This window comes from Salvelinus alpinus, chromosome 19 (genome assembly GCF_045679555.1).
Source record: "Salvelinus alpinus chromosome 19, SLU_Salpinus.1, whole genome shotgun sequence".
Taxonomy (NCBI): domain Eukaryota; kingdom Metazoa; phylum Chordata; class Actinopteri; order Salmoniformes; family Salmonidae; genus Salvelinus; species Salvelinus alpinus.
Window position 1 is genome coordinate 27868746 of NC_092104.1, and position 24150 is coordinate 27892895.

Here is a 24150-nt window from a genome sequence, read left to right on the forward strand (position 1 = left end):
TGATGCTATTGCGCCAGCATGGACCAACATCCCTGTGGAACATTTCCGACAACTTGTACTGGGAAGTCCGACCCAGTACTAGATGGGTGTACCTAATAATAACCCCAAGCCATAAGACTTCTAAACAAGACTGCTAAATAGCTAATCAAATGTCTGCATTGACCCTTTTTTGCACTAACCGTCTTACACTGAGTCTATGCACACACACACTGGACTCTACCCACACACTGACATCCCAACACACACACACACTACACACACACACACACACACACGCTGCTGCTACTGTCTATTATCTATCACTTTACCCCTACCTGTGTGTACAGTACATAGCTACCTCAATTACCTCGTAACCCTGCACATCGACTTGGTACTGGTACTCCCTATATGTAGCTAAGTTATTTTCTACTCATTATCTTAACTCATTATTTTTATTCTTTATTCACTGTGTATTTATTCCTCGTGTCACTATTTCATTTTTAAATATTTATCTTTAACTCTGAATTGTTGGAAATGAACCCGTAAGTAACATTTCACTGTTAGTCTACACCTGTTGTCTGTGATTTGAATTTGATTTGATGTTTAGTCCCATGTCCCAACAATTAAAAACAAAATTAATAAAATTAATAATGAACTATTTTATTGCCCATCTTTTTACTTTTGTATAGACTTTATTTCACTACATGCATCTTTTAGGATCTATTCAGGTCCTATCTGGTTCTTAGTAGGCCTACTGTTATTAGGCTAATTTCTATTTTATAGCATTAACTTTCTAGGTAAATCAATGCCAAAGGAGATGAGTAGAATTCTACTGAGAGAATTATATCCTCTGAAAAGTCTCTCAAACTTGTGTTTTCCATTTAAGGCGAAAGAAACAATGTTGATGTCCTCGCTTTAAGTGGTCCAATGGCCTTTACATTAATGGATGGTTGTCTCCTCTCTAAAATCACTTTTGATGGAAAGTGGAAATGTGATGGCCTACACACTGGCGTACCACCCTCCATTTTAGGTGGAAGAAACAATGTTAGAATAGCATGAGATCAGTGGTGAAATAGTCATACTTGAGTAAAAGTAAAGATAACTTAATGGAAAATGACTCAAGTAAAAGTGAAAGTCACCCAGTAAAATACACATTTAGTAAAAAATTGAAAAGTACTTGGCTTTAAATATACTTAAGTATCAAAAAGGAAATGTAATCGCTAAAATATACTTAAGTATCAAAAGTCAAAGTACAATTATAAATCATTTCAAGTTCCTTATATTAAGCAAAGCAGCCGGACACATTTTCTACGAAAGCATGTGTTTAGTGAGTCCGCCAGATCAGAGGCAGTAGGGATGATCTCTTAATAAGTATGTGAATTAGACCACATTTTCCTGTCCTGCTAAGCATTGAATTGTAACGAGTACTTTTGGGTGTCAGGGAAAATGTATGGAGTAAAAAGTACATTACTTTCTTTAGGAATGTAAGTGAAGTAAAAGTAAAAGTTGTCAAAAATATAAATAGTAAAGTACTTTACACCACTACATGAGATTAGCTACAGACATGCACATTTTTCTCTATTCCCCATGGTAAAATGTGTCGAATTGCAGGAAATTAGCTTTAAAAGAGCTACATTTTCTCTCAGCCTAAAGGGAAAATGTGTTGAATAGCAAAAGATTTAGGTTGGTAATTTGTATTTATTATGGATCCACATTAGCTGTTGCCAAGGCAGCAGCTACTCTTCCTGGGGTCCAGCAACATTAAGGGAGTTAGACAATTTTAAAAACATTACAATACATTCACAATAGATTTCACAACACATTAAGTGTGTGTCCTCAGGCCACTACTCTACTGCCATATATCTACAACACAAAATCCATGTGTACGTGTGTATAGTGCCGCACGTATGTTATCGTGAGTGTATGCATGTGTCTGTGCCTGTGTTTGTGTCTCTTCACACCATAAGGTGTGTTTTTTCAGGTTTTTTAAAATCTAATTTGACTGCTTGCATGAGTTACTTGATGTGGAATAGAGTTCCATATAGTCATGGCTCTATATGTAGTACTGTGCTCCTCCCATAGTCTGTTCTGGGCTGTGAAGAGACCTCTGGTTGCATGTCTTGTGGGTTATGCATGGGTGTCCAAGCTGTGTGCCAGTAGCTGAAACAGACAGCTCGGTGCATTCAACATGTCAATACCTCTCACAAATGCAAGTAGTGATGAAGTCAATCTCTCCTCCACTTTGAGCCAGGAGAGATTGACATGCATATTATTAATGTTAGCACTCTGTGTACATCCAAAGGCCAGCCGTGCTGCCCTGTTCTGAGCCAATTGGAATTTTCCCAAGTCCCTCTTGGTGGCACCTGACCACACGATTTAACAGTAGTCCAGGAGCGACAAAACTAGGGCCTGTAGGACCTGCCTTGTTGACAGTGCTGTTAAGAAGGCAGAGCAGCGCTTTATTATGGACAGACTTCTCCCCATCTTAGATACTGTGTTATCAATATGTTTTGACCATGACAATTTACAATCCAGGGTTAATCCAAGCAGTTTAGTCACCTCAACGTGCTCAATTTCCACATTATTCATTACAATATTTAGTTGAGGTTTAGGGTTTAGTGAATGATTTGTCCCAAATACAATGCTTTAAGTTTTTGAAATATTTAAGACTAACTTATTCCTTGCCACCCATTCTGAAACTAACTGCAGTCATTTCAATCGCTGTGGTATCTGACGTGTATAGTGTTAAGTCATCCACATACATACACACTGGCTTTACTCAAAGTAAGGGGCTGCCCTGAGAATTCCTGATTCTACCTGGATTATGTTGGAGAGGCTTCCATTAAAGAGCACCCTCTGTGTTCTGACAGGTAACTCTTTATCCACAATATAGCAGGGGGTGTAAAGCCATAACACATACGTTTTCCAGCAGGATACTATGCTAATCACAAAACAATTTAGAAACCAGAAACGGCTTTTGGGTCAGTTGGGTAGCCCAAGCATTAATTAAAATAGATCCTCTGAAGTGTCACACACCATACCATGACAAGAATTCTGCATCCCAAATGGCAGCCTATTCCCTATGTAGTGCACTACTTTTGACCAGGAACATGTAATGCACTATATAGTGAACCCGGTGCTATGTGGGACAGTAGAGGTAGTAGACTCTCATGTAATTAAGCCTCAATGAAGTGACACAAACATAGGTACAGACACATGCATACACACACGTACACATGGATTTAGTGTTGTAGATATGTGGTAGTGGAGTATGGGCCTGAGGGCACACACTTAGTGTGTTGTGAGTTCTGTAGTGAATGTACTGTAATGTTTTTAAAATTGTATAACTGCCTTAATTTTGCTGGACCCCAGGAAGAGTTAGTTGATGCTGCCTTGGAGATCCATAATAAATACAAATACAAATGCCTCTCTCTGCTGGTCTCATTTATAAATGCAGAAAGCCCCTATTGCTCTAGAAATACAGGTAATGGTTCCCTCTGCTGCTTCTAGTCAGAAAGGCATTGTGCTATACCATCATCTGGTCCCAAGTCCAATAACTATTTAATGTTTGCAGATCTGCAAGGTGGAAACAATATGGTGGAAGCTCCACCACTACACAAATTTTACCTATCCAGACATGTCAAGTCTTCAAGCATAAAACGGTAAGACCTAGGGGAAGAGAGCAAATTGGAACGGTGCCCATTAAGTATCAAAACGATATCCCCTCATCTATTACTGATAAAGAACGGTACTAGGATAGAACTAGAACCAGATGTTACTTTGCTATCTTGGGATATGTCTCAATTCTCCACCCTTTTCCTTGCACACTGCCTTCCATGGATTTAAAAGTATAGGATTGGTGTAAGAATTGTCTGGAGGGAGTTTACACCATTGTAAAATCCATGCGAGAAATTGTGCACATTTAGCCCTCACACAAACTCGGCAAAAAAAGAAACATTCCTTTTTCAGGACTCTGTCTTTCAAAGATAATTAGTAAAAATCCAAATAACTTCACAGATATTCATTGTAAAAGGGTTTAAACACTGTTTCCCATGCTTGTTCACTGAACCATAAACAATTAATGAAAGTGCACCTGTGGAACGGTCGTTAAGACACTAACAGCTTACAGACGGTAGGCAATTAAGGTCACAGTTATGAAAACTTAGGACACTAAAGAGACCTTTCTACTGACTCTGCATCACACATCATGCTGCAAGGAGGCATGAGGGCTGCAGATGTGGCCAGGGCAATAAATTGCAATGTCCGTACTGTGAGATGCCTAAGACAGCGCTCCAGGGAGACAGGATGGACAGCTGATCATCCTCGCAGTGGCAGACCACGTGTAACAGCACCTGCACAGGATCGGTACATCCGAACATCACACTTGTGGGACAGGTACAGGATGGCAACAACAACTGCCCGAATTACACCAAGAACGCACAATCCCTCCATCAGTGCTCAGACTGTCCACAATAGGCTGAGAGAGGCTGGACTGAGGGCTTGTAGGCCTGTTGTAAGACAGGTCCTCACCAGGCATCACCGGCAACAACGTCGCCTATGGGCACAAACCCACCGTCTCTGGACCAGACGAGTCACTGACGAGTCACGGTTTTGTCTCACCAGGGGTGATGGTCAGATTCGCGTTTATTGTCGAAGGAATGAGCGTTACACCGAGGCCTGTACTCTGGGGCGGGATCGCTTTGGAGGTGGAGGTTCCGTCATGGTCTGGGGCGGTGTGTCACAGCATCATCGGACTGAGCTTGTTGTCATTGCAGGCAATCTCAACGCTGTGCGTTCCAGGGAAGACATCCTCCTCCCTCATGTGGTACCCTTCCTGCAGGCTCATCCTGACATGACCCTCCAGCATGATAATGCCACCAGCCATACTGCTCGTTCTCTTCGTGATTTCCTGCAAGACAGGAATGTCAGTGTTCTGTCATGGCCAGCGAAGAGCCCGGATCTCAATCCCATTGAGCACGTCTGGGACCTGTTGGATCGGAGGGTGAGGGCTAGGGCCATTCCCCCCAGAAATGTCTGGGAACTTGCAGGTGCCTTGGTGGAAGAGTGGGGTAACATCTCACAGCAAGAACTGGCAAATCTGGTGCAGTCCATGAGGAGGAGATGCACTGCAATTCTTAATGCAGCTGGTGGCCACACCAGATACTGACTGTTACTTTTGACCCCCTCTTTGTTCAGGGACACATTATTCAATTTCTGTTAGTCACATGTCTGTGGAACTTGTTCAGTTTATGTCTCAGTTGTTGAATCTTGTTATGTTCATACAAATATTTACACATGTTAAGTTTGCTGAAAATAAACGCAGTTGACAGTGAGAGGACGTTTCTTTTTTTGCTGAGTTTAGATGCTGAAGCTTTATGTATGTAAGCACCTCCTAGCCTGTCAGTAGCTGGGCCAGATATCCATAGTGCCAGACATCTGTAGTAGCAAAAGTTTGTTGCCAAAAATAAAGAAACAGAACTCAAGTGTAAAGGGTTTTTATAAATTTAATGCTGAACTTCATCAGAACTTCATCTCCCAAGCAGACATTTGACACCGTAGAACGATGTATTGTTTCAACGCTGGTTAAATAATGTAGCAATGTTGTACATGGTTGAGTGTCATCTGACCTCCATTACAGAGCTTATTGGACAGGAGGGTAAACATGAGAGGTAGAATGTCTGTTACACAAGGAAAGCCACCAAAGGAGGAGGTAGAGGTTGTCCATAACCACTGATACAGGGTCAGATACATTTGTCTCCCAAATGGTTGTTAGGGATAGGTGATTCTACATCTGTGGTTAGGGGTAACCTCTACTTCAGAGGTAGCCAACCCTCTTCCCAGACAGCTACTGGTTATGCAAGCTTTTGCTCTATTCCTGCTCTTACACACACACCTCATTCTACTCATCGGCTGATCATCAGAACCTTGATTAGCTAAATCAGGTAAGGTAGAGCTGGGCTGGATCAAAAGCCTGCATACCCAGTAGCTCTTTAGGCAGGATGGCCATCCCTGATCTACATCCATCAGTCACAAACACTCTCCTGCAAGGTCATAGTCATAACGTCCAGAGTTTGCACAAGGCTAGCTAATATTAGTAACACAAATAAGTTCTGCCAAATGAAATAATAAACTATGAAAAAATAAGCCTTGTTTGAAGAGAAATTAGGGAATTTCAAGGAAAATAAGTTGAAGAAGAGTATGTTCTCTATCTATGGAATCCATTATGACAAAAGGTGCAGACGTCAATCATTCAGAAGGCATAAACTCCACACAGCCTCACGGTCTTGTCCTGTCTGTAATAGTCATATCAATACATGATACAGTGCAATACCTGTGGACACATTTGCAAAGGGCATTTCCACTCATCCTTATTCCCCCAGTGTAGGTCCAAGCAGTTGAAGGGCTGAATCCTAACCTCAGTTATGTGTCCATCACTTTAAACAAATCTCCCATTGATATCAATGGATGACTTATGTGGCTAGTTCTAGTAATACGTATCATATATTATATTAAGTTGATTCAAGCCCATGTCTTACTGTAGGACCATTGACCATATCTGCCATCAAATGATTGGATAAGTTACTGTTCCATTAAAGTTCTCCTGACCAAATCAACTCTCAATTTCACCACAAATTATCAACAGCAACACACTGAAATACCACAATGTCTGTCTTTCTCCGCAGGTCTGTGCGACATTAATGAGAAATACCTTTGGGAGTAAGTTCATGTTACCCAACTCCACACCAAACTAATCCTAATCCTACACACCGACCGCTCAGCAATATGGTGCTGCTCCACCTAGGTGTGATTTTCACTATATTGCTTGTACCAACAAGTGTCTAGGGGTTGGGGTTGGGAATTGGGCATGTGAGTGAGAGGGTTCATACAGGTGTTTACGTGAGTCTCTAAGTCTGTGTCCTAATTCTCTCTCAAATTCCTTTCCTAATCTAATTTCCTTCATGATCATTGATCCAAAAGGACCTAAAAAGGTAACAGCGTAAGCAATACAGTGGATTTCTTTCACCCATGTATGGACATGAAGGATAGGAGACACGGTAAGTAATCAAGGCAGGGGAATTGGAACACAGTGTAAACATCTTCCATAAGAGCCAGTGGGGAAGGGGCAGAGGAGACACTCCACAGAGAGCATAGGTAACAAAGCACCTCGTTACAGACCTTCTGCCTGTAAATTCATTTTCTAAAAATCCTTAAACCAAGTAAAAAAATAAACTGTTGGGATGGAAAGAAGTGTCCCAGGTCCAATAGTACTCCCTTGAAGTAATAACAGATCTGAGAAGGTTGGATTGGTCAAAGCAGAAGGTTGGACATCTTGCTTTCGATTATCCACTCACATACAGATCGGAGATAGGGAAGACGCACTATGATGAAACAATGTAATTTGGTTGGTGAGTTGTGGGAGAGGTTCATAAAAAGGTAATCCCCTAACTTAAGGTTTTCCTCAATGCTAAGGCAACACCAAACGCACACACTGAAGCATAAAGCATATACAGTAGAGTACACATATGTTTATATGGTAAACCTTCCAAATACCTTCTTGTTCACATGGTTGTATTAACTCTAAATGTAAGCAGGATGTGTACTAGGCATTTCAGCATGAAATAGGGGCCATCTTTCAAGCTCTTTGAGAATCTAAAATAAAATGTAACACTAGTGCAATCCTTTAACAGTTCGCAAATCCTGCATTTTCATGTGGTTTCACTCAAATTCCTTATTTGAGATTTCTCTGTAGATATTTCATTAGTTTTGTTGGAACAGTGGGTATGGATCATATCCAATAGCAGTCAAGTATTATCTTTTAATTTTTTTTATTTTTATGTGTAAATAAACGGTAGTACTGTCATAGCATTAACACAATATATACACTGTATATTTCAATAGAAAAGCTAATTGTCCACAGATTGGCGGTTGTGTTTATAATCAAGTTTTAAACTGTGTGGTTGAGCCTTGAATGCTGTTTGGCTGAAAGCCGTGGTATATCACACCGTATACCACGGGTATGATAAAATATTTATTTTTACTGCTCCAAATACATTGGTAACCAGTTAATAGCAATAAGGTTCCTTGGGGGTTTGTGATATATGGCCAATATACCACGGCAAAGGGCTGTGCGTTGCGTCATGCATAAGAAAAGCCCTTGGTATATTGGCCATATACACCACACCTCCTCGGGCCTTATTGCTTAATTAGGCGCTACTACAGCCTCTTCTGTGTTAATGAGTGAACTTTCTCGCACTCTTACAATCAAAAATAATCAGTGTTCATGTACTATTTACAGCTGCAATCAACTACACAATGCCACTTCATTCAGTCATAGGGTGACACTTCACAATAAATTGCATAGATACCACGTGTTACATTTTCTGGTGTAATTAAATGCAACTACACTGTAACTACCTGGACATAATTTGTAAAATGTCCTTACTTTAGACATTAGTGTTTTGTACCTTATCTGCAATTACCATTTACATCTGAACAATTACAGTCTGGTTTCCAGGGTAGTTAGAGAGTAACTTCATGGCATAAAGGCAAGTTAAAGTGAAGTGTTGCCCAGTCTTAAGATTGAAATATTCAACAAACAAAAAATAAAATATTATGAGGGCAAAAGTTCATAGAACTCTTTAGTTTTGAGAGAGCTTGAGGGAGTGGCAAACCAACTGGACAGAACAGTTGTACCTTTTCTACCAGACAATGAACATTGTACAGGGTATTTACAAATATACAAGAGAAAGAGGTGGTGGTTTTTGTTAGTCTGATCTGGAGGTGATTCAGCCAACTCAAGAGACAAAACACACCTTTTCAAAGCAGCGGGTGGCCGTCCTATCACCTCTGACTAAAATGTCGGCCTTCATTTTCTGTTCACTTCACAACAACTGTACATGTTGAATCCCCACCGTTTGTCAACACCAAGGTGGTGACCCTTAAAGGCGTCAGCATGCTTCAGCTCGGCTGGCGCCTAACCCAACGAGTGTGCTTGCATACTCCCTTAAAATACACTTGTTTGAAAAACAAGAAAAAAGCATCGAACGCCGTAGCCAGTCTCAAAATGACTGTACACTTCCTCAAAAGTCAGAATTCATCTAAGATAACTCAAGAAACCTGTCATAAATTGACGTTTTTGCCCAAGACATCTTAGTTGCGCAATTTTACATCTAACTAAGATGAAAAAGGCGCAGTATTTCTTTATGATAAAAATGTCATGAAGACCATTCGTCTCTAGTTGAATGACAACAAAGACTTTATCGGAGAATCCCTACTGTTGAACAATCACCGATGAAGGGGTGTAGACTTCGGCTCCGAACTTCAGCTTGATCAAAACGAACAAAAGCGTAACAAAATGTCAGCATAATATATGCACATACTCTACCGAACTGTTTAGTCTGGGAAGCATGTGGACACCTTTAACACACCGCGGCCACCCACTGCTTTCGTCTTTGAGGTGTATCTAGTCAAGAGGAATCAGCTTCAGAAGCCTAATGAATGAGTCTAAATACAACCTGAAGTGAAACAGACTAAAGTTACACCAGACCAACCAACCAGCCGGTGTCTACTCTTCAAGGACATAAAAATAATAATCATATTTGTTACATCACTGGGTTACTGTGATCCCAAAACAAAACAATTATCCTAATCCAGGGTCTTTTCAGAGTTTTCGTTACATTACATTGTCCTGCTGAGTTTGAGTGTAAAACCCAATGGATGGAGTGCATGAACTTGAAACCAAATAGATGCAGGTGAGAAGACCCAGAGAATGAACAGACAGAGCAGAGGTGTGTGTCCCGTTTGAAACGCCTGCCAGCGACCTCAATCCAGGTGTAGCCAGAGAGGATAGGGCTCTGATCCATGGACAGAATTAAAGAGAGCAAAAGTGCTATCTTAGCCAAACGTCGTCTGGTCTGATGGCATTAACATCTCATGTGATGATCTTATGACCCCTCTCTCCATCAGACACCGATCCCATTGGCTATAAAGGGATCTTAGACTCAGGAGGAGGCGGCGTTAAGGAGGGTAGATGGGTGGTTGGGTTGACTGATCCCTTAGGTTGTCGATTAGCTTGATTGTCTAGCCCCCCCCACCCATGAGGACACTGGGTTGTGGTGTGGTCAAGCCCCTGCAGTCCTGCTCACTGTTAGCTCCTCCTCACACTCCGTTGGCGCTCATCTTGCTCTTCTGGGACGCCTCTGCTCCTTTAGCCTACAGGTCAGAGGACAATGGTTATTCTAGGAACAAACAATGAAAAAGAGACCAATGGCATTCATTGAATTATGGTGACATGGACTTTAACAAATGAAATAAACATACTTTTAAATAGCTTATTTACATACATCAGTGCATGGTGTTTATTGACTTGATATTTTAGGAACCTGTTGTTATGGGCATACTGTAATTTAACTACTAAATGGTTAATTGTCGTATAGTTAATTTGTTTGTTCCCGTAGAGCAAGTGTGTGTGTGTGTGTGTGTGTGTGTGTGTGTGTGTGTGTGTGTGTGTGTGTGTGTGTGTGTGTGTGTGTGTGTGAGAGAGACTAGGATGTCGTGAGAAAGATGAGACCGTATTGGGCTTAAAAAGCACTGCACTTTCTGCCATTCCATCTGGTAACTAATCCCTGTGGGTATATGACTGGGGGTCAAAGGTGACTGACCTGGATGACCTGGGCAGGGGTAGGAGGTTTGTCTGAGATGGCAGCATTGTCTCTCAACTCCTCTGCCTGGAGGAACAGAAACACACCAGACATGAGGACACTGTATACTGCTTCATCCTGGAGAAGATTCCTGACCGGTCTGTCTTTGACCAGTGCTACCAAGCTCATGATTGGGGCTCATGATTTGTGGGAAAATTGTATGCCTTCTATCTTTGGCTTTTGTTATCTAATGAAAGCACTTTGTGTTTTGATGAAACGTGAGTGATGATCCAATCATGTGTTGCATTCCATTTCCCTTCCATAAAAAAAGTGCTCATGTTTTATACCCTTTACTGTGTAGCCTAGCCAAAATCAGACCATATTGAGAAGCAATAGTTTTATATAAACTTTAATGTAGCCTAGGCCTACTGGTTGTATGAATTTGGGATCTATTGTCCCACAACTGTCCAAGAGTCTGTTTGGGCTATTTCTTTCTCGACAAGCTGACCAATAGAATAGGTCAACTTTTCTACTATGGGGGAATCGTAGATTGACATAGGCTAGTGATTTTCCTGTTCATTACTCATCTTGTTGGCTGGGGAGAAGTAAATGTGGGCATCGGAATTCGGTAAGAAGGAACCGCACACCGTTCTGTTAAAATGAATTACCATAATCGAAATCTGAATTCAGTCATTCTGAGCACTGTGGGTGAACACTGTTAACTCGAAATGACACAACGACAAGGTTCCAGTTTAACAAAGTTTACTATACGAACACACTACAAGTAGCCATTACACTCAAGGCTAGGTCCATCAACGACCAGACTTCCTGCGCATGCGCACTCTTGACTGAGTGATAAGCCCCGTACTAACAGAAATATAGGGATACTTAAAACATGAACTTAACAAACACCCTAATCAGGTTACACATCCAATGCATATGGGTCCGGTAAATTCAAATGCTGCCGGTCAAACGCCACATTTTCATAACAGAAACCTTGTTGTCGTGTGTGTGTGTCTGTCTGTGTACTGACCGTCCTGTCTTTGATGACCAGAGCTGGGTCTACCAGTAAGTCTGAGGAGGAAGCTGCGGTTCCCTCTGGGATCTCAGCTGGGGGAGGAGTGGCCTTCTGCAACACACAACACAACTCGATGTTACATTACCATCATACATACTTACACATTTCTCTCATGATCTCACACTGTTCTGAAAACAAAAACACACACACAAATGGAATGATAAAGCCAGTAGTGTAAGCAGCGGTGGTGCCTTCCACAAAGTGTCCTGAGACTGTTGTGGTGATAGAGACTCATAGGCTGCATTTACACAGTCTTTTGACCAATCAGATCAGTTTTGAGCTGATGTGAAAAGAGCTGATGTGAAAAGAGCTGATGTGATAGTTCAAAAGACCAATTAGTGGAAAAAATATCACAATTGGGCTGGCTGTGAAAACTCAGCCTTAGAGAGTTGGCAGCAAGTACAGTACTTCACATGGCTGACCTGCATTTCTACATCACTACAGTCATGAGAATGTGGGCAGGTCTCCATGATCTGATGGTCAAGCCTTAGTTCTCGGGGAAACCTGTGCTTCTATGGGACTCACTGAAGGCAGAAATGTACCTTGATCCCAAACCTAGAATCAGATTACCTTTCAGCATTCTGAACTGAGCTGGTTGGGGGTGTCTTACCTCTAATTGGGTACAGGGGGTATGATGTCTTACCTCTAGTTTGGGTACAGGGGGTATGACGGGTATGATGGGTTTGACGTCAGTCAGGTACATGGCTCTGGAGAGCAGCAGCAGAGAGGGAGGAACGTTCTCCTTCAAGTGCAGGTCCAACCACTAGAACAGACAGAGAGAGAGAGGTTACGGGTCACTGAAGAAGCCAATTGTTTGTTGTCCAAAATGGCACCCTATTCCCTTAGAAATAGGGTGCCATTTGGGACGCATCTCTTATAATACAATTAATAGATTGATTCCTTTACTGGCTTGAAGTGATGCATCTTTAACAAGGTGATCTGCAGATAGATAGGTTGAGTGTCTGACCTGTTGCATCTGCTGATGTAACTGGTCAGTGGTCAGACCCAGTGACCTCATCCCTCTGCTACGACATGCTGCCTGTAGCTCTGACACACTCATAGCAGGCACACCCTCAGTGGCTATCAACTCGTCATCTGCTTTGATGTTTCTCAGCTGCATCATAAGCTGGAAGCGGAGCAGGTTATTGGTTCCTATGGGCTGCAGCTCTAGCAGCTTACACAGGGCCACTAGCTGGGGGCGCTCTAGATGCTCCAGCGTCAACTCGTCTTCAAACAGCTTGGAGAACTTGACAATGTCCTTAGTGGTGGGCTGCTCCCCTGTGTGACGAACCTGGAGATGACAGGGGGAGGACAGGGGTTAGTTAGAGCAGTCTTGGGACTCTAGTCATGCAGACAGGCTTAGGACGTATAATCACATCTTGAGCGTTATCAGGTCTGTAAGACCTTTTGACAAGGGCTACCGAACACAACGGGATGAACATTTGAAACACTCATTAAATCATGAATCAGAGCTTTGGATGAGTGACCTTTGCCCCCTGGCTAAATTACCTTCTGTACGTAGGTGGAGAAGCGCTGCGTCTCGTCCTCGGTCAAAGCCTTGGTCTTGTTCCTCTTGGCCATCTCCGCTATGGTCTCCTGGAGGAACTTAGCCAGCTCCAGCTTAGCAGCAAGACCCTTTTTCTGCTTCTCCACCTAAAGAGAAAGAAAAGGGAGAAACAGAGAGGGAGAGAAGGATAGGAGAAAGAGATTATTATAAAGAGTTATTTCTCAAATGGTCCTTATGCATAATCTAGCATTAGCTAATAGCAATTGGTTTAGAATGTTCTAAAAAGGAGCTTCAATCGCATTTAATCAAGTTGAAAGGTAATGTTTAAAAGGGTATATTTAAGCAATAAGGCATGGGGGTGTGGTATATGGCCAATATACCACGGCTAAGGGCTGTTCTTAGGCACGACGCAGCGGAGTGCCTGGACACAGCCCTTAGCCGTGGTATATTGGCCATATACCACAAACCCCCGAGGTACCTTATTGCTATTATAAACTGGTTACCAATGTCATTAGAGCAGTAAAAATAAATGTTTTGTCATGGTATACGGTCTGATATACCACGGCTGTCATCCAATCAGCATTCAGGGCTCAAACCACCCTGTTCATAATTGAAAACATTCCCACTTCAAAATGCACCAGTTGGCTAAAGGTGGTCTTTACCACTGCTTCCTGTTGGTATCCCAACGGCCATGATGTGAGAGGCCAGGCCAGGCACCACTGTTGTACAGGAGCAGGAGGACATATCTGAGAGTCATTCAGCCATGAGCAGACGGACCATTAGACCCGACAGGTCAGGCCTACTGGGGCTAATCCCACACAAAGACCTGGGGTATATCCCAATAATCTCTCTCTCTTCCTGAAGTGTGCACTCGTTGACTATTCCTGACAAATGTAAAAACAATGGATTGGTGTAGGCATGGGCTAAAGAGTTTCTTAGAACAGTAATGCACTGTCAAATCTATGAAGGGAGGTGAACAAGTGCACACGTCGGGAGAAAGGAGAGATTATTGGGACACACCCCTGCTTATTCTACTGGCCTACAGGTCTGTGGAAGGATATTCCTACTGGGATGTATCTCAATAGTGTACTTTTGTCTCCTTTCATCTGCATTGACATGGAAGAACAGGAAAACAGCCATTTTCACCTAAAATATCATGACTTCAGATCAGTCCAGATGAAGGAGAGGAAACAAGGAAGCAAGTTTAGACCATTGATAAGCAGCATACAACAGGGTCATTAACATTGTAACAGCGTGAAAAACGTGCCTTCTTGGTCTCTGTCTCGAAGGTGGAGGGCAGCATCTCAGGGAAGAGCTTGAGGAAAACGGGAAGCAGGAACTCCATGAAGGGGACAATGATAAAGACCATGAAGGGTAGCAGGCGGAACAGGTCAGCACACGTCCTCATCAGCTGGAGAGACACAGATAACACTTAGCAAACCAAACAGTAACATGTCTGACAACGATAAGTAACAACGTCAAAGGAGAGGAGAGAGAAGAGATAGGGGGAGAGAGAGGGAGTGAGAGACAGAGAAAGGAGAGAGAGAGAGAGAGTAGAGCGAGAGGAAAGCGAGAGAGAAGAGAGCGAGAGACACAGCGAGAGACAGAGAGAGGAGCGAGAGAGAGAGAGCGAGTCAGAGAGAGGAGCCAGAGCGAGAACAAGAGTAGAGAGAGAGAGAGAGGACAGCGAGACAGAAAGAGGAGCCAGCGCGAGAGAGAGAACAAGTGAGAGCGGCAGAGAGAGAGAGAGAGACAGAGAGAGAGAATAACAGGGGTTGGAAGCCAAACATTGCCATATGGTTTATTGGCATTATAGAAGATGCAGTGATGCAATGTGAGTTTTGCAGTGCACAACACCTATGTACAGAGTGGATCCCAAACATTTAGAAATGTGACTGACAAAAACATTTTTAAATATGACTAACAAAACTTTTTCGCAAAAATGTTCTTTGACCTTTTGACCTCCCAAGTCACCAAAACGAATGTCTGTGGTCACATATTAAGCCATTAGACAAGAAGTATTCCACCTTGACCCACCATGGGCAACAATATGTTAGGATTCTGTCCCTCAGTCTCTGGCAAACTACCAGGACTGTGAGTCTTTCTAAAATAGACCGGTGCCGAGAAAAGCTCTACCATGGCATTCACACAGCATGGGTCACACGGCGGGCTGTTTTTTTAACCTTTATTTAACTAGGCAAGTCAGGAACAAATTCTGTTGGTGTGCCTATCCTGTATCATTGAAGCAATAGGGTCAATACATCCTTCTAAATCAGCCTTACTGATGAACCTGGAGGCTGAAGTCAGAGGACTTTTTTCTCTGCATTGAAAAGTATTGGGCGGGCCACCTATGTCCGTTTTCAGTGTAAACTTAAAGGACTAAAACAAGATATAAAGTAGGTAGAAAAATGTACCTAAATATATATTTTTTATAAGATCCTCTTTCAGGACAAACAATCTAAAATTCCAAAGATATGCTGCATTCAGGAGTTTTTTTGCCATGTTATTGGGCCCCCATTGATTTTGTTATAATGTTTGAGTCACTCAGATAGCATAGGCCATGGCAAAATGTGGATAATTGCAGGAAATGTGCTTTAAAACTGCAAAATGTTATCTTCACCACATGGCCAAATGTGTAGAAATTCAGGAAATTAGCTTTTGTCACTATGGCCAACAGGTGGGCTTCTAAAATTGGCTGAGGCTTCAACTAGAATACCTCACAGCATGTGGTGGACTCCTTTGGTTGCGTTCAATAGGCACAACGAGAGAAAACAACATGTTCAAACTGAAAGCAAAAATGAGCAGCATTGTTACTGGTTTAACAAGTTTAACGGGTAACACCTTTCCCTGTTACGTGCCTGACTGCTGAACACCTCCCAGAGATTGAGGTGCTCAGCTGATCATTGTTTCATGATTCTCCGGTTCCTGGTACTCCATTGCTGTAAATCCTGCCCTCCAATTAACTGAAAGGCACATATTACATAAGACAGATCTATGAGAATCACGAGACTACAGTATGCCAAAGCTTTCTTTGGTAACTGTAGGATGTACAGTAAGACCATGGGTGTGTTCGTAAATTCAATCTGGAGTGCCAGTGCGCTCAGAGTGCCCTTTGGGCGTTCGTAAATTCAGAGCGTTGTCAGATTGTCCGTTTGTAAATTCAGAGCATTTCGCTCTCTGAGCGTTCAGAGCTCACACTGGACGCTCTGGCCGAGGAGTAGGGTTGATCCGTGCGTTCTGACCTCACAACAGCAGTCAAGCACCCAAGTTAACTGGCTAACGTTGGTTAGCTTGCTAGCTACTTCCAGACACAAATGAGAGAACAGCTCACTCTGACCATTTTACTCACTCTGGCAGAGCTGGTTAGGCTGTTTCCATGTTATCTAGAGCGTTGGTGACTGTAACTGTGCTGCTGGCAACAATTTAATTACGCTTTTTTGACAACATTTGTTTACACCTGCCATATTCGAACGGGTGTTGAGCGTTCGTAAATTCCTCAAATATTCTAAACTCTGGCACACTCAGACGAGAGTGCTCTGAAATCGAAGGATAGCAAGAGCGAATTTACGAAAGGCACCCCATTTCAAAGCCATAGATTTAGTATTCTAATGGGAATTCTTATCATGTTATTATTGTCATGGAGCGTTGAGCGTCAACATGGAGGGTAGTAGTTAGCAGAGAAAGTGCTGCTCGTCTAGACCGTGAACCCTTCAACCAACTGCAGTCACTGTTAGAAACAGGACACCCTCTGAATTGGATTCCCCAAGATGGAGCTGTGTCACCACGTTATGCGTATCAAATCCCCATCTCAAATGGGACCCAATTCCTTATATAGTGCACTACTTTTGAACAGAAGTCTATGAGGCCCTAGTCAAAACAAGTGCACTACATAGGGAATAGGGTGCCATTTGGGACACATCCAAGGTTCTCTCACCCTGCCCTCAGGCATAAAATTATGATTCACCCTGTTATTTACTAGGGTTTGGCAGTATCCTGATTTTCATACCATCTCTGTACCATACCGGGAAATATGGTATTACCGGAAGTGCACATAAGGGGCGCGTTTTAATTTTTTGTGTGGGGGGGGGAACAAGGGATCTTGATCCAGGAGGGGATTGAATGTCTCTGCTGGAACCAAGAAGCTTGATCTTGACATCTAGCCACTTAGCTAGCAAGTTAGCAAACCAAATGCATAGCTGGAGCCCTGAGCTGGGTATAACTTATTTGACATATCTTAGATTTCTTATAGTTATAAGCAGTGGTGTAGCACTCACACCCAGACCCCCAAAAAACGAACAAAACAAACGTTTTTTTCTTCTTCTGTATTTAAAATCATATGTCCGGTACTTCTAAATACACTGTATATCGCCCAAGCCTTTTATTTACTCCTTCAGGAACATGTTAAACACAGAGAGAGTTCAGCCTACACTTCCTGCATGGTCACAACAATGACAGTCTGACCTACTATACACATGCTGGCTGCCGTGAGGGCAATATGCAGGAGACAGTTTAGAGTCAACCTAAAACATAGTCACATATAGGTCAAATACAGCTCAGCACTTTCAATCAATGTTTACATGCTGATCATCCTCATTAAGTCTAACCAAGCTCTAGTCTCGTCCAGTGTTGGTCAGATCGGTGGAACCAATAGACGGATTGGTTGTTCAGCAACAAAACCGACGCGTACGCAACTATAGGGCAAAACAGGTGGGGTTGGCTTAGATTGATTATAACATGTAAACTATATTTCGTCTCCAATGTTTATTGAAAACATAAATGAAGTTGCACAATGAGTACTCTCAAATACAACATTACAGATGTTGGTTAGCTAGCTAGCAAATTTGACATCAGTCAAAACACCTCAAAACAAGACATGGTATCAACAAGATCAACCATAAGCCTCCCGGGTGGCGCAGTGGTCTAGAGCACTGCATCGCAGTGCTATGCTGCGCCACCAGAGTCTGGGTTCGCGCCCAGGCTCTGTCGCAGCCGGCCGCGACCGGGAGGTCCGTGGGGCGACGCACAATTGGCTTAGCGTCGTCCGGGTTAGGGAGGGTTTGGCCGGTAGGGATATCCTTGTCTCATCGCGCTCCAGCGACTCCTGTGGCGGGCCGGGCGCAGTGCGCGCTAACCGAGGGGGCGGGTGCACGGTGTTTCCTCCGACACATTGGTGCGGCTGGCTTCCGGGTTGGAGGCGCGCTGTGTTAAGAAGCAGTGCGGCTAGGTTGGGTTGTGCTTCGGAGGACGCATGACTTTCGACCTTCGTCTCTCCCGAGCCCGTACGGGAGTTGTAGCGATGAGACAAGATAGTAATTACTAGCGATTGGATACCACGAAAAATTGGGGAGAAAAGGGGATAAAATTTAAAAATAAATAAATAAATAAAAAAAAAATAAATAAAAAAAACAAGATCAACCATGCTGAAACAAGACACATGATTCACAACATGACAGTTTCTTGTCATTGTTGCTAGCTACCTGGTCACCCAGAACCATTACAACACATGGCCTTCTGCCCCTTTGAGGCAAACACAAAGTTTTTGTGATATTGTCAGCTAAGCTGTCCATTGGTGGGACGTTATGGGCCATGGTGGCTAACGACTGGGATGGAGAAGGTAGATGAAACATTGGTTTATTTGTATCACTCCCCCGGCCTTACCCGTCTCCTCTCCCTGCGTGAGAGCAGTTGTCCGTGCAGAAGTCTCCACACCATCCTCCCTGCGATCTTGGTATCGATTCCCAGCAGCCTGAAACCATTGTAGTAGTGCTTCAGCTCATCCACTACCCTCTGGCCAATAGACTTCCTCACTACCTGGACCGTAGGGGCAGCTGTAGCCGCTACAGTGACGGCAGCGGGGGGAGCAGGGGCTGGAGGTTGGGGTGCGGGGACAGAGGGGCCATTCTTGGGGGTCCCTGGGGGGTCATCCTGGGCTGGGGTGGCGGGGGCTTTGGTGTCCTGCTTGGTGCCCTGCAGCCAGACACAGGAGCTGTGCAGAGATCTGGCCAGCAGGGTGGTGTGGTGGGGTCTGGCGCCATGGAGTCGAACGCACTGAGGATAGCCAGACCTGGAGTGCCTGAGGGAGGTTAGGGGTGACAGGCGGCTGGCGGGGTCCAGGTGGTGGTGGACGTAAGCAGTGTAGGGGAGGGGACAGCAGCTGTGCCTTTTAGACAGCAGGTAAGATCCCCTGGAGACAGAACACAGATACACCTGTATGTCAGTGACTGCCTGGTCATATGACTTCCTGAGTGTTAATCAACTGATTTAGCACCCAGGGATCTTGTGGACACGGACAGTGGCCCCACTGTCTGTGTAGTAGAGGTTAGTGCAGGTCTAAATGGTTTCTAATGTAGAGCAGGTGCCCTGGTCTCCTACCTTGATCTTGTTACTGCCAGAAGCACCTGTGGACTGAACACTGCCATTGCACCGGCAAATCGAGGTCTCCTGAAAGGGTGAACAACAAGATCAGTGAAATTAATAAATAATGTTACTTTACAATTTTCTAGGACTGATGGATGTATAGTGTGAAGCTATTTAATTTTGAACCCCATGTCTTTGTAATGTATTTAGTAGGGGTGTGACATTTAAACAACATTGGGATCGTTAACGTTTAGAAAGAAATCACTAACCGAAAATGTTTAAATCACAGTGCAGTTATCACAAAACATTATTTATTTGACGTGCTATAGACTATGATAGGCTATAAAAAGGCCAAGGAAAATGTTTAAATCACAGTGCAGTTATCACAAAACATTATTTATTTGACGTGCTATAGACTATGATAGGCTATAAAAAGGCCAAGGGAAAGTTGTATAATTTAAATAAAACCAGGGAGAAAGAGGCAAACTTCAGGCTACTTTGGTGAATATGCGAGATACAGATTTTTTTCTCTCTCTCTCTCTCTCTCTCTCTCTCTCTCTCTCTCTCTCTCTCTCTCTCTCTCTCTCTCTCTCTCTCTCTCTCTCTCTCTCTCTCTCTCTCTCTCTCTCTCTCTCTCTCTCTCTCTCTCTCTCTCTCTCTCTCTCTCTCTCTCTCTCTCTCTCTCTCTCTCTCTCTCTCTCTCTCTCTCAAAATCTCTCTCTCTCTCTCTCTCTCTCTCTCTCTCTCTCTCAAAATCTCTCTCTCTCAAAATCTCTCTCTCTCAAAATCTCTCAATCTGAGACCCGGGTATGGAGGGAAGGAGTAGCCATGACTGCAGTAGATGGAACTGCATTGCCCCTTAGCGGTTATATGCAGAACCCTTTTGCCTTGTGAATTCACATTAAATTTTATGATTTGTTTCTTATATTCTGTTTAAACTTTAAGAAAATGTTTCCATTTGTCACATTTAGCATGATAAGTATATACGTGTTGATAGGCCGATGACTCAAATACTGTGTGTAGGCTAGCTAGCAGATTGTAACGGGCTAATGTCATAAGGGTTGGGCGAAATTTGGGGAGTCCTCTTCTACGATATGCTAGTCGAAATATTGCGATATCCGATATAATCGTTTTGCGCCGATAATGACTAGATAATTCCAAACTGTGCGATTTTTGTGCTTATTTACGATACTCTAATCACATTCTCATTAAATAATCTTAGGATGTCAAAACATTTTTACAAGGCTTAGTTAATTCATTTAGATGTCATTTTCAACATATTGATACAGCCTAAATGATAAAACTGCAGTTGATTTGTAAAGTTCAAATAGAGTATAGTCTTGAACATCACAATATATCCTCTTGCACTTCACAATATCTCGTCAATGTCAAATATCACGATATCCGAATGAATCATATATCGGCACAACCCTAAATGTCTTGGCGTAGCACAGACCATTTGACCAATACTTCAATTCCCGACTTGGAAGACAACTAATGCCAATGTCTAGTTGCAGGGAGCTCGTTTGAATTTAGAAAATGCTCCGTTATTAAATAAAATAAATGTTTTGCTCCATTATGTAATCCAACATTGTGTACGCCACTATCTTGTCTATTACAAATCTTCTCACATTGATCGAGACAGGTAAGTGTCATCATGACATGCATCAAGATGGTGGCGTACACATCCTTGAATTACTTCATTGCGGCGAAAAAAGGAGAAGAATTTGAATTTTAAATAATCTTTAGAGAAGAAAATAAGCAAAAGCTGTAGTCATTCTGTAGACTAATTGTCCATTTGTTCCACATCCCGAAATTGACATCACTTGGCTGGCTCCAAGTTTTATTTGAGTGCATGTAGGCCTAAGCGGAAGTCACATTTCAGTTGAAGGCATTCAGTTGTACAACTGACTAGGTATCCCCCTTTCCCTTTCCCTATGCTGGTACCTGCTGTTAAGTGTGTCAATGGAAACTCCGTTCCTGTATGCTATCCCCTGGATCTTTAACTGCACGACAAGTACCACAGTATGAGTCATACCCATAAAACCTTGCGGTCAAACAAGGAAATGGTTCCAATTGTTTTTTCACCATGGATTTTTCCCATAGGTGATTTTAGAAACACTTCATATAAGGGCTGTGTTTTGTGTAGGCTTACCCTAGCATAACGTTTTGATATCCGTGTAAATCTCTCTAGGACAATGTGAGGCGTATCAATATACTAATGTGTATTTACCCCCCCAAAAATGAAATGCTAATTAGCTGCTAATGTGGCTATCATAAAGAACTACAAATGTCATGATATCTTATATATCTAATGTTAGCTAAATGTAGTAATTAATTAATTGGCTAAATGTCTTTAAATGTATAATTCTGTGAACTGTCTTGTGCAGTTCACCTGTTAGCAAAGGTGTCAGCTAGAAATGACATGCAGGAGCTTGCAGGGATTTGTAGTCTTGCATGATGTCTATTTTTGTGCTAATTTGCATTTTCGAATCTGAGAGCAAATAGAGCTGAATATATTAATAAAAGTCACCTGGTCCGATAGAGATTTACAAGATTATAAAAGCGTCATGACAGGGTAAGCCTACAAGAAACACTGCCCTTAATTTAAGTGTTTCTAAAATTCCCTGTGGAAAAACGATAGGAACCATTTCCCTGTTTGACCGCTAGGTTTTATGGGTATTATGACACCTCCACTGTAGGGCTCGGAGGGAGAGTATTCATCTGCTCCTATGCAAGAAAAGCCGGCGAACTGACAACAAGTATGCCATGATAATGAAAATTGTATATTCTGAATTAGGGGAGGATGGAGAACAATAAATGTTTTTTTATTCGGATTTCAATCTGCAAAAAATATATATAATATGAAAATGATCCAAGTGTGTATGGTTGTCCATCCTCCCCTGATTCAGAATGTCATGTTCATTGTCATAGCATGGTTTAATAGCTATTGACGAGAGATAACAGAACACATTTTACTTTGGTACAGAACCGAACCATATACCTACCGGCTATCTAAAAAGTCGGGAAAACAATACTTTCCTGTGGATATTTTGTCTCAAATTTCGAGCAGCTGAAGGCCAAACCGCACAGATAAATCAACAAAAAAATCACTAGAAGCGGGAGTGCGAAGCAAGCAGAGCGAGGCGGGTGGAAAGGAGCAGTGACTGTATGCTAGCAGAATAATTCACATCTCCAATCATCTTTGCTGATAGCAATGTTGTGTTTCCATAAGTGGATTAATTGGTCTAATAATACTAGGCGATCATTTTATTAGCTATGAGTAGGTAAAGTTAGACATATGACTATGTCACATGAGAACGTAAACAGGACATGTCATAGGAACAATCATTAGGTACTGGTAACTTGACTAGCTAAAGGTACAGAGAGTTCTCCATGCTATCGACCAGCTAACTAACGTACTCTCGAAAGATGCCTGAACGGGGCAATTTGCTCAACTATCAATCTGGCCACAACGCAACCAAGCTCACGCCATAGCTAGCTAGTTAAAACAACAACATGTTAGTAGTGTGGCTAGCTATCTAACTAGTATGTGCAGATTGGATGAAGACCGTTAAACTAGCTAGCTAAATAGCTAACGTCTGCAGTCTTTTCACAGTTTGACAACGGAACATCTAAAATATCGGATGACCTTAGCAAACATGTTAATACAGGCTGAAATTGGAAGTCGATTGACGATGAGGTTTGTTTCTTAACTTACCTCGAATGTTAAATGTCCTGCTTTGGCTGCCGACTGGGCGTCGTAAGGCTGATCTAAAATAACAAAATAGTACAATCCATTCACAGTAGTCGGCTGATTGAAGATGTGCGACGATAATAAACACATTTACGATGGGTTTATTACTAGTATTTCTTCGAGAAAGGTCCTGTAGTAAGTACCCTTTTGGTCAACTTCGCCCATTTTTTGCTGCTGCTCTGAAAAGGTTATTGCAATTCACATAAGCATGATTGTTGTTGACGTACTAGATCAGGCGAGGATGGGATTGTTTGACAGGGCTGAGAACCAATAGATTGAGTAATATTTTCCCAGTGGGAACCAATCCACTTAAAGGGAAGACCCACTCATATCGGGGTTTGATTAACTGCATTTGATTGAAAAGAAGCTTCCCTTCAAACGTAAATTGCACCAGTAATAAAGTAATAATAACAAATACTGTATGATTTTACATTCTAATATGCATCAAAGAGCGGTACCGTAGCGCCAAGTCTAGGTCCTAAAGGCTTCTTAAGAGCTTCTACACCAAGCCATAAGACCGCTAAACAGTTAATCAAATGGTTACCTGGACTATTTGCATTACCCTGTAAATAGCCTCGTTATTGTTATTTTTATTGTTTCTCTTTTATTTTTTACTTTAGTTTATTTAGTCAAGATTTTTCTTAAGTCTTATTTTTCTTAAAACTGCATTGTTGGTTAAGGGCTTGAAAGTTAGCATTCGGCGCATGTGACAAATAACATTTGATTTGGTTTGAAGAGTGGGCAGGTGCTATAAAATGGCACATATGGTCAAACCAAAGTACATAGACATTGAACTCACTGTATGCCTCACAATTTGCACACAGGCTAGTGT

At 42.4% G+C, this 24150-nt stretch overlaps 1 protein-coding gene across 1 annotated transcript; it reads right to left on the minus strand.

The window, feature by feature from the left end:
* Nucleotides 1-5465: 5465 nt before the first annotated feature.
* On the minus strand, nt 5466-23530 carry LOC139545910 (LETM1 domain-containing protein LETM2, mitochondrial-like). Its single transcript, XM_071354130.1, has 10 exons — nt 23283-23530; nt 19577-19645; nt 18863-19388; nt 14472-14615; nt 13207-13350; nt 12665-12988; nt 12341-12460; nt 11653-11748; nt 10641-10706; nt 5466-10191 (listed from the first exon to the last, which is right to left on the minus strand). The coding sequence occupies exons 2-10, from the start codon at nt 19621-19623 to the stop codon at nt 10138-10140; spliced, it is 1521 nt and encodes a 506-aa protein (XP_071210231.1). The 5' UTR covers nt 19624-19645; nt 23283-23530; the 3' UTR covers nt 5466-10137.
* Between the last annotated feature and the right edge of the window lie 620 nt (nt 23531-24150).